This window comes from Xiphophorus hellerii, chromosome 3 (assembly GCF_003331165.1).
Source record: "Xiphophorus hellerii strain 12219 chromosome 3, Xiphophorus_hellerii-4.1, whole genome shotgun sequence".
Taxonomy (NCBI): Eukaryota; Metazoa; Chordata; class Actinopteri; order Cyprinodontiformes; family Poeciliidae; genus Xiphophorus; species Xiphophorus hellerii.
This window is the reverse complement of record NC_045674.1, coordinates 27,464,883-27,476,339: the sequence shown is the minus strand read 5'-3', so window position 1 is coordinate 27,476,339 and position 11,457 is coordinate 27,464,883. Positions and strand designations below refer to the sequence as shown.

The window sequence follows — 11,457 nt, the reverse complement described above, 5'->3', positions numbered from 1 at the left end:
CAGAATTTTGTAAAATTGACTTTATTTTAGCTTTGCATGTTATGATGAGATTCCCTTATCAAAAACATATTTGTGATTCTTTCATGCATGTTTGAGAAATCCCTTTGATCGCCCATGGCGACCATTCAGCTCTGCAAAAACAAACTTCAGTTGTTAGATGCGGAAAACTTTTGAAAGATTTAGAGCTCTGACTGAAAGGTGCTACTGCCAAACGGGGGCTGAACTCGAACGCAGGAAATACGTTCCGGATTTTTGTTGTTTATCTTTTTAAAAGTTTGAAATTATGGATCGCTTCCTGGCGAAGTTAGTCGTTTTCGACGTGACAAAATGTGCAAAAAGGTTCCAGGGGTATTAATGTGCCTCTGCAGACGTTTTGCATGTGAATGTCAGGGAGGAGAAAATGGAGGATATCTTGAGGATTATGAGAAACAGAGAGTTATCACACTGTGAGACAACTCTGAAACTCACTCATAAACGTCTGCCTCAGAGTTCAGATAGGGTGACAGAGAGTTCATGGCTTGTAGACGGAATCTAGTTATTTCTATCTCGAAATAAAACAGTCAAGTTAGATTACCAGAATTGCAAATGGATATGTTTTTTTGTTTTTTTTCAGTAAGCCTTTATTTAAAATACCCATTTCCATCACAAGAACGTTGTTTTTTTTGTTGTTGTTGAAAATGACATCAGAGATGCTGTTTTGTGCAACGCGGCAGCCATTTGTGCACCTTTCAGAGCAGTTCGCCATGACATTTCAGAAGTTTTTCCTCACACACACACACGTTTGCGCAGCCATCTTTGCGGGGACTTTCCATTGACTTCCATTCATTTCTACAGCCTAAACTTTACCTTTATCCTAACCCTATCCATTACATACCTAACCCTAACCCTAACTAAAACTCAATTCACACCTTAGTCCTAAATCTGACCCCTGACCCAAAAACAGTGTTTCCCCTTGTGGGGGCCAGGCTTCGGTCCCCACAACGTAGTATTTGTCAGGAAAATGGTCCCCACAAGGTATTAGAAACAAACGCACACCCACACACGCAAGCGAAGAGGAGCTCTCGCACACACATTTTTATGTCTACTTCCAAAGAAAAACCGAAAGGTTTCCAAATCACACAAAGATGTAGCCAAACCTTTACACCGAAAGAAATTCCAGATGGCTGTTTTGTATCAAATCCATGAGACGACTTCTCTGGTTCGCAGATTTAAGCTTGATTTAACCCAACCCGTCCCGAGATTTGCACCCAAGTCTACCGATGTTCAAAGTGCAAAGTGGAAGACATGGATTTTGTTCATTTTTAGTCAAACTTCGAGGCAGGCCTCGCTTTTGGGTGAGACGCGGGGTCATCAGGTCCGTCTTGCTCCATCGGCTCCTGAACATTTTTTGTTCTTATAAAGTCGGGGCGAGTGCAAGGTGGAGGAGGTGGGGGTTGTACACTGTAAAAACATAATGAACATCGAATCTGAATTTGTTTGTACCGTCTCCCGTTCACTTCCACATTTTTCTGCGTCCTAACAAGCGGGCCTCGATGAAGCCCTGAGGTACTGTAAAGCAGCACGGTTGTCTGGCTCACAATCCAGCAACTTAATGTGTCCCAGAAAATGACTGTTTGGAATCATGAAAAGTCTTTTGAGGCCTGAAAGAGCCAGGTACGACATTAGGATGTTCTTGTCAGGCTAATTTAGAGAACACAAAGCCGGGGGGCGTTGGGGGAAAAACAGCTTCCAATAAAATGTCAAGGAAAAAAAAAGAAGATTTTGCTATGACTCTTCTCATAACTTCATGCAGATCTGATGCAATGCATTCGCTCCAATGAGAGTAATCTGAGACGCAGCAGTAACAACTGGTGTTCATATACGAGAACCAAGCGTGTTATTGTGGCCTCTGATGCCAATTCAAAGCCCTTCACATCATATTAAAGCTGCACCTGAGGACATTTCTGCGCCGACGACGGATCAAACGACGCGATGTTTCAAATCAGCGCTTTGGAAGAAAAGGGGAGCGCAAACATTACCCACAAATCTACCAAAAACACAAGCTCGGCCTTTTCGTGACTTTGCTATTTTTGACCGGCGTCTGTTTCTGCGTCGCTCTTCATTTGAAACTTGAATGAATAATAGCGAGGTTGGACGGATTGAGTCTGCACTGCAAAAGCAAAAAAAATATTTTTGGTCTAGTTTATAGTGTAAATATTTTAGTACACTTGAAATGAGACAAAACTAACTTACAACTAACTTTTTAGGAAGACAGAGGAGCTTATTTTAAGTCAATAATTTCTTAATATTCACAAAAAGGTATTTGTTCTACTGACAAATGTTTCCACTTTCAAGATGGAAAAAATATCTTGTTACATGTGAAAAATCAAGGAATTATTGACTTACAACAAGCTCCTATATCTGGCTCAAAAGTTACTTATAAAGTTAGTTTTGCGTCATTTCAAGTGTATCGGATTTTATTTCTAGAAAGTCAGATTTTGTGCTTTTGCAGTGTACTTGTCAATCTTGCAACATTTGAACTTTTTTTCACCCCCCAAAGATGATTCTTTCTTGAAAACGTTTTAGAAACAAGAATTAGGTGAGCATGTTTTTTCTCTACGTTTTTATTTGTTTTCTTCAAAATTTTAAATTCAGGCTCAAATATACACTGTACACACACATTTATACACAAAGCTTCTCCAATGACTGACTACTGGATCCTAAGTGCAAAAAGTTGTGTATTTGGAGATTCTTCCTTTTCACAGTTTTACTGAATTTCCCCACTGTAAAGAATTTTTCTACTCTATTCTATCAAAACGAATGTTTCTTCGCAAGGTGCCCAGAAATAACCAGCTTGTTGTTGCCATCAACACCATACACCATACCGACATAATTCTGGCTTAATATTCCGCCAACCTTTGACTCAAAAATGGCAAAGCTCATTTAAATTTGCTTGTTTCCTGGTATTTACAGCGATTTTAAGCATGGTTCAGGAATTAAGTCAAAGCTATTCAAGTAGCTTAATGTTTGTTGACTTTGCCCAACTCAGAATTCCTGTTGATGCGTTTCAGATCGTCGTTTTGAGGGAACCACATCAACAGAACCAATGGAAGCGAGACACATCCTCAGCATGATGCTACCACCACCGTGCTGGACAGGTGATTCAACTAGATCCATCCGTCTCCTCTGACCAGAAACTTTTTCCATCCAGAAGGTTTTTCCTTTTCGGCCTGCAGTTTGAGTCGTGAAAGTTTCAGTGTTGTACTGGGTCCTTTGTTCGTTTGCTTGTGATCCCCCCCCCCATTGTTTGCGGGTAACCTCCAAGTTCATGTTGCTGTTGAACTTACTCTTCATGTTGTCATGTTGGTGTCCCAGCAGTTTCAAGTTCAAGATAAATTTGAGTCTCTGTGGTTTTTAGGCTGAGAATAATTTACCTGATCCTGACCATCAAAAATGGTTAAGAACAGATCTCAGTCATACTAAACTAACAGTTCAGAGATATAATGGTTTAAATAGGACATTAAACCCCAGCATAAAATTACATTAATGCCTATGTTAATGCACAAGCTGGGTCTTACCGTAGCTTGTGCATTACTTATGTCTCGTTTATTTCCTGCATAGGTTACCAGTGGCTACTGGATCAGACTCAAGTATTCCTACAGTTTTCATTCAACTTCAAGTCATTAGTTTAAAACCAACCAACATTGTGAATGTATGACTGACAGCAGCATAAAAGGTCAGGACTCAAATCAGATCCGATCATAATCCAAAAAGGTTACGTTTGCGTCATCCTTCGACTACGTCTTCATCCTGCAAACAAACGTGTCCAATTAAACCGACGGTTGTTCTTAACAGTAAATACTGCTGCCTCTCAGAAGACAAATATAACCTGTTTTATTTTATTTGCCTGTGTTTTTCAGGTATTCTGACGTCCTCCCATATTATAATAAATATGTGTAGACCATAGCTATCCCGGAGACCGAATGCTAATAAGTGGGCATAGAAAATAATAACTTAATGTCTTTTAAAGCTTGAATTTTCTTTGATGTCGGATTTTTTTTTTTTTTTTAGACCCATCATCTGACTGCCCATTTATTTGCCTTCTTTGTAATAGTTTGCACATAATTTAGGATTTCTAAAAGTGCAGGATGCAGTTTTAGCAGTAAGTCAATAGGATATCATTAGTATCAAAATCCAAAAGCAAAGATTTGCATAAACTGACTGGAATGGACATAACGGTACAGAAAAGATCACTGCGGACCCAAATACAGTAAAATCAGGGATGCACCGATCCACTTGTTTCACTTCTGATACTGTACTGAATTACAAATGTATTTGATAAATCTGCACCAGTACAGCATAATTAAATAAACCAATAGTTTCATAAGCTTGGTCAAATATGTGAAAAGAACAACTTTCATTTGTTCAGTCCATGAAATTAGGAGCAGAACAGCCAATGTGAAATAAATAAGGAACTGAAAGTGAACAAATCTTTCAAATGGTTCAGAAAGTCAAATTAGAGATTCTAAATGTAGAAATAAATAAAGTATGACTTTGCTGGGAGTACGAAGCATAGAATCACAATGAATAGATCTGTCCTCATGGATCGGGCACATTGTCACTGATACCCGATCTAGAATTTTGTTTCAATATGGTGACCGATACCGATATTCATATCGGATCGGTGCGTCTCCAAGTAAAATTTTTATTCATCATAAAAAAGTCAGAGATTGGTCAAATAAATGAAAGTGAAATATTTATTAAACAATGTATTATTTATTAGTAAAAGCAGATCACTAATATATATTTATATGTATATATAAATACATATATATAATATGATACATATATTATACAAGGCAATTTCCTTATATATATATGTACATATATATAAATTTATATATATATATATATATAAGGCAATTGCCTTATATAATATGATCCTGTTCCACGTCATTACTAATGTGTGTTTCATCAAGTGAAAAAAATAACATTTGCTAAAAGTTGTTGGTAATTATTCACGGCTGATACAAAGACTAGTGCATCTGCTGTTATCGCAGGTATTTGTACCGGATTTAAAAAGAAAAACTGCATCTGAATTTAAGCAAAGGGTGCATGAGAAATAGAGTAATGTGCATTGGTGATCATATGTGAAGCCCTACAACATTTTGCAAGACCATTTCTGTGTGAAAATCTACGTGATTAATGTGATCTTGGGACCAGATTATAAAGGTCAACATTTTTTTTTCTTTCTTCCGGGTTTAAAAATGCCAACGGAACAACAAATTCAAACACAAACAACGAAGCCCAAATGTTGTGAACAAATCTATTCGTTTTATTTTGATCGAAAAGAACAGACTGTTTTATGTCGATACACTTCATTTCATGTGAAACTAAACGGATCAGAAAAAGGTCTGGACACGTTACAGAGCAACAGCACACAAAGCAAGGCAGTTACATATTCAACCAAGTATTTCCCCGTCTATTAATAAATGTGTTATTCTATGCAACAGCTAAAACCTACATGTCACCGTTCATTCGGTTGATCGAGTCTCTTCTCCTTTGCAATGTGAGATAAGGTAACAGGCTTTGAAAATGAGGAACAGAGCGGAGCATGAAGGCCATCCGGACTGTGTGTTTTTTTATTGGATGGTCGACAAAGTGTTTCTTTATTCTTTTTTTTTTCCACCGCTCTGTCCTGGTTGGATGTATGAAGTGTAAAAGGCAGGGAGAGGGTGTGGAGTTCACGTCCACCAGAAGCTGGCCCTGGAGATGGAGAGGATGGAAAAAAAAAAAAGAAACAACAAAGAAAAGTTGGACTGGATGAAGCAGAGAACTGAGGAAGAGAGGCGACATATGTGGGATTCGATTAAAGGTTTAATAAAAGTGTCATTCCTCCTCAATAGCCAAGAGTTGAAAAGCTATAACTCGGGATGAGTTGCTATGAGACCCAGAAAGCTCTCAGCTTTCTCATCAGAAAGGATGCCAAGGATTCCAACACATGCATTTCTGACATTACTCCCCAGTGAAAATAAAATGAAATCTTTGGTGACAACTACACATATTTGTTAAAACTGTTACTCTGTCACGACAGTATAACACAAAACAGATAATGTTCATTAAAAGTAAACTACAAAACTACATAGCTCGGTCAGAAACAACCAATCAGAGCTAGGAGGAGGGTCTTAGCGCTGTAAATCAAGCTTGCTCTCTGCTACGCTACAGCACCTTCTTGGTTGTTTTTGACTGCGAGCGGTGCTTGACTTTTTCTCAAACCATCTCATATTATACTGTCATGACATAATGATAGTTTTAACAAATATGAAAGAAAGGGATTTGTTTTTTACAAAAGTCACATACTTTAGCTTTAAATCCTTGGGTTTTAGATCTCAGGGCATAATAAAAACATCCCATCTGTATCAGGTTCTACCAGTATTGAAGTCGGACCCCAGCTGACTCCATATCATCATTACTGCAGCACCTTGAATCACCCCTGGTCAAATTATTGACTTTTTTTCCCCCCAGCAGCATGTTCAACAGACGGTATGAGGCATTTATGTGAACATTACATCCAAACATCTCTGCTTTGGTTTAGACGCAACATTGCAAATCTACCTCGCGCTTCCTTCTTTCGAGGAAAAAATAATAATAATACGACTATTTCCTCCTGGTAAGCCTTGCTTAAGTTTTTTTCTTGCCCTGGACTTTAACATCCACCATGCTAACTGAAATCCGCAGAGTCCGACATGTACCTGCGCCATGTCTTTGTCATGTTTCTGCGCTTTTTTTTTTTTTTTTCCCCCCAGCCATTCGTTGTGATGTCAACACCTGGGAAATCTGACAAATTTCTTTAATGTCGTCTGCTGGTGAATCGCCTCAGCTTGAAATTATGGACTTCAAATTGGTTGGAAAGGGTTTTACAACTTTTCTAAGCTTAATGGAGAACACCAATTACTCCTCTGAGGTCATTGCTGATGTTGTTCCCTCTTGGTATTGAGTTAATACACATCTTCATGCTCCATAGCAACAAAGTCAGCTTTTCAGGAGGCAGCTCCACTTGCTGGCGATTACAATTCAAAGACTTATTTTCCGTCTCAAATCGTACAAGTGTACTCAAGTTTTCCTCCCACTTTTGTTCGCTTTTGATGTTAAATTATGACTTAGTGGAATCTGTAGCGAGATTTAGCACAACTGAGGTTAGAGTTCAGCTGTTCTGTCATACGTGTTCAGCTGTTCTGTCACGTATGCTGCCTTTCGAAATCGAAAGGCGGCATACGTGCTTTTCATCACGTTTGAATGTAAAATGAAAGGTTCCGTTGGAAATGGAATAGAGCCTGTAGGAGGGAGGTAAATGTTCTGATGATGGCTCTGTTTCAGGTTGGGATGCACCGATATGGAAATCGGGGCGGATCGTGGCTCTGATACTTATCGATACTGTACATTTGTCTAATCTGTTGACATCATGAAAAAACAACCAATCAGAACCAGGAGGAAGGTCTTAGCGCTGTCAGTCACTTTCGAGACAATTAGTATTTTTAACCACTCAGTTAAACACTTGTTTGTATTCATTGGTTTATTTATTGTTTGCCTTTTTTAGTCATGCTAGCACCTTTATGTTTTTGATCGATACGTTTTGAGTTTCTAACCTCCATTGGTTGCAGCAGTGGAGTTCAGTGCCACGCCCTCTGGCTGAATATTAATTCAGTCAATTAGTCAAGATTATTTATATAGCACATTTCAGCAACAAGGCAGTTCAAAGTGCTTTACATCACAAAAAACAAAGATAAAAAGTCATAAAAACATCATGCCGTCACCAATTGAGAAACCAGTGAAACGTCACATTTTATCGAGTTACATCATCAACTAAATTGCTCAATGTTGCAATGTTTATGGCTCGAAAGCAACTCTAAACAGGTGGGCTTTTAATATAGATGTAAAGGAACTCAGTGTTTTGGCTGTTTTGCAGTTTTCTGGCAGTTTGTTCCAGATTTGTGGTGCATGGCAGTGGAATGCTGCTTCTCCAGGTCCTCTGGTTCTGGTTCTGGTTCTGGGGATGCAGAGCAGAACCAGAACCAGAGGACCTCAGAGGTCTTCTGGTTAAAGATCAGCAACAGCAAATTTTGTATGCATTTTGGTGCCAAGCTGTTCAGTGATTTATAAACTAACACAAGTCTTTTGAAAGTCGATTCTCTGAGTTAGTGCAAGGTCTTAAAAGTGTTGCTGTTTTTATTGCGACTTATTGTAAAATTACTTGTCCATTAGAAAGATTGGAATCAGAATGATGTAAAAAAAAAAAATAATAATAATAATGTTTTTTTTACTGGACCAGTATCAATATGCTAAAGATTGGCTAGTTTCGACTTCTTAATAGTAATTATATTTTTGCAAAGAAAAAACCAATCTAAAGCAGGTTAATTGCAAAAAGACTTTAAACACATAAAAAAAAACGATCTCTTCTATCAATTTGGCTCAAAAGAAGCCATTGGATGGTTGGTACCTGACAGGGCTTTAGTAGTTGATCATCCTCTTGATTGCATCGAAGCACTTCCACTTGTCTGGGATGTAGAAGGGCTCAAAGATATGCGGGAAGGGGGTGTCGTACCCGCAGACCCTGGCTATAGGAGCCTCCAGGTTAAGGAAGCACTCCTCCTGCAAAGGGGAAAAGAAACAAAACAGAACAGATGCTGTTGGTTCAAAACAATCCATCTAATCCCACAGTTTTGGCTCATTACATAAATACATGGCACAAACAGTTAGAACTGGTTTGTCAGAGCAAATTAAAATAGGACAAATCCATAACTTTGATTTATGCGACGCATACCAAAATGGCTTTGACACTGCCGGTAATTACAAGCAGACACATGCCTGCACAAGAGGTTCAAATAGTGCGAGCGAAAGCTTAACACAACAATAAAATCCTAATGCGGTAGTCTGGAACAGATGCGATGGTTGCGCTGGAAGCTTTGGCTTAGAAGAAGAAGAGGAGGAGGAGGAGGAGGAGAAGCAGCTTGGGAGCAGAAGGCGAAAACAAAACAAAACGCGGAAAAATGCGGCGAGGAACTTTGCTCCGTTTTAAACCAGTTTTAGCCTTATTTTTGTTTTTTAAAAAATTGGCTGGTGGATTTTAAAACAGCTGGGAGTGGAGTAGAGAAAACAACGTTAACCACCTGTAACATAGAATCTGGCTTGATCAAGTCGTTTGGACAGACTCACTATCTCTCAAAAATAAAAAATGCCATCACTCTTTGATTCAGGGGAAGTAACCTTTCCCCAACTGTCAATTTAGCCAATTAAAGACACTTTCTTATGCCTATATACACCATCAACACGAGGCATAAAACACTTAGACTCTGGACAACACGTGCAGAATGTCAGTTTTATTGTTCAGAAACACTTCAGATCAAATGGAAGGCTCTTCAAAGTGGGGCAATACTCAGGCTAAAGTACAAAACAAACCACGACATGTGGTTTCATATTAACTATTCTTCTTTTTCCAAGGAAACCAACAAAAATGCTGTAAATTGGACAATTAGATAAAAGTCCTTTGAATCGAACCGAGCAAACGACCCGCGGTGAAAGTGGACGATTGACTGCGTCACAAACAACAAATCCGAACGCTGGCCGTCACGCTTGTTGATATTTGACAAGGCAGGACATGTTCACTGCATCCATGGCTTTTCGTTTCCAATAAAACATCTGACAGAATCCTGAGTAATGTCACATTTTATGATGGGAACGTCTGTGTTTTTCCAATTTTTGTAAGTCACAAAAAGAGAAAGAGATAAAAGAAAACAAAAAAATCGAGAGAAACAAACGTGGGTGTTTTTCTTTTGTTTCATTTGCCTCGTTTTTTTTTTTTCCATTAAAACGTTAATTCTGAGAACAGACAAACAGGCGAAACCATATTACATGTTTGCACGTAAAAACTGGTTGCACATCATCTAACTTTTCCTCTAGGAAAAGGTCGGGCTAATTACGAGGCCAATTCCAACTTTTAAGTAAAGGATTTGCTGTAAACTTGAATTTTCATGCTATATTGCTCTCCTTGGAGCCAAGATTCAATATGCCTCTATAAAACATATTAAAAAAGTCACCAAGTCACTGAAGAAAGCAGGCAAAGTAGCTTTGAGACGTGATGCATGGACATGCATTGTAAAAAACATAGTTTTCAATCATTTTATCACCAATATCTACAAGCTATTAGCGTGTATGCTTCGAGTAAGAATCACATTTATGCAAATATGGCATCGCTACATAAGGTGCATGGAAACTGTGGCTTTGCTAATAAGGATAAGATTTTAGTTACTGATGAAGTCAAAGATCTTGGACTTTCCATTTAATCGTTTCCAACTGTTCTATCAAACAGGCCAGCTGTTTAATAGTTCAAGATGTGCAGAAACGATAATTGACGTGTCGATAATTGAGGCTCTCAATCGTAATCGAATCCAGTTGTTAAGTGCATTAAGATTCCCCCTTTTGTTTTACTGTCGTCCGTTTGATTCCCTCTTCGTCTCACTGAAACAATCTGAGGAAACTGTTAACTCTAAACATGTTGGCAACGAAAATAGTCCAAAACAAATAAATAAAATAAAACAGATGTCTTCCCAGAACCAAATGCTCTCCGAAAGAAAGATTAACAGCAGAAAGGCTGTGCACTGGCAGTGTGCTTAAATGGTACACAGTCTGTAAATCTTTCAAATACAACAGATTGATTTGTATGAAACATAGTTGTATACAATTTGATATTCGTATATTTATTTGACTAAATAGGGGAGCAATATTTTTATGGAGGTGGTCTTAAATGGCCAGAAGAACCCACGATTACTCAGAACACAAATACTGGACCGGTTCTGCCTATAAAATATTCTGTTTTCAAAACTTATATATAAAGAGTGATAACCCACAGCAGAGCTGATCACAGCTGTGCATACTGTTGCTCTTCATCATTTATTTTAATTCCTCTAAAGTCGATTTACCTATATACTTATCGCCTGTGAGCACTTGAAACCAAATTCCTTGTTTCTGCACAGCGTCTCGGCCAATAAAGCTGATTCTAGTTCTACAGCTGACTAATTTGTCAAGATAATTATTGAGCTGGTGTAGAGAAAATAAAGAATTGCCACCCAATCCTCCTGAATGCCTCTATCAGACTTATTTTATCTGATTTGGTTTGGCTTGTACGGCTGGACCTCAGCGCCTCAGGACACGCAGCACGCTCCACCCAGCTAATTTAATCTCATCAGCTTTAATGAACATGACAATACTAGTCCAACAAAACCCCCCTTATGTTCTCCACTGCTGCTTTTGCCTTCCTCTTAGACCGCAGAGCGTTTTCATGTGCTGACAAATGTCCACGTTCCCTGGGGGTTTGTGATTAGGATTTAAAGACTGCTCTTTATTCGGTGAGTCAATTTGCGTGTATGAGAGGGTTATGGGGAGAAATCTATGATTTTTGTATTATGGAAAAAAATACAGCTG

At 38.6% G+C, this 11,457-nt stretch overlaps 1 protein-coding gene across 1 annotated transcript in view; it reads right to left on the bottom strand.

Annotated features, from left to right (window-relative positions):
• Positions 1–5,291: 5,291 nt before the first annotated feature.
• Positions 5,292–11,457, bottom strand: part of bckdhb (branched chain keto acid dehydrogenase E1 subunit beta) — a 54,235-nt gene continuing 48,069 nt past the window's right edge. Inside the window, exons 10-11 of the mRNA XM_032558469.1 lie at positions 8,477–8,628; positions 5,292–5,745 (exon numbers count right to left, since the gene is read on the bottom strand). Coding sequence (XP_032414360.1) covers positions 8,488–8,628 — 141 coding nt within the window. The 3' untranslated portion in view covers positions 5,292–5,745; positions 8,477–8,487. The remainder of the gene's footprint in view (positions 5,746–8,476; positions 8,629–11,457) is intronic.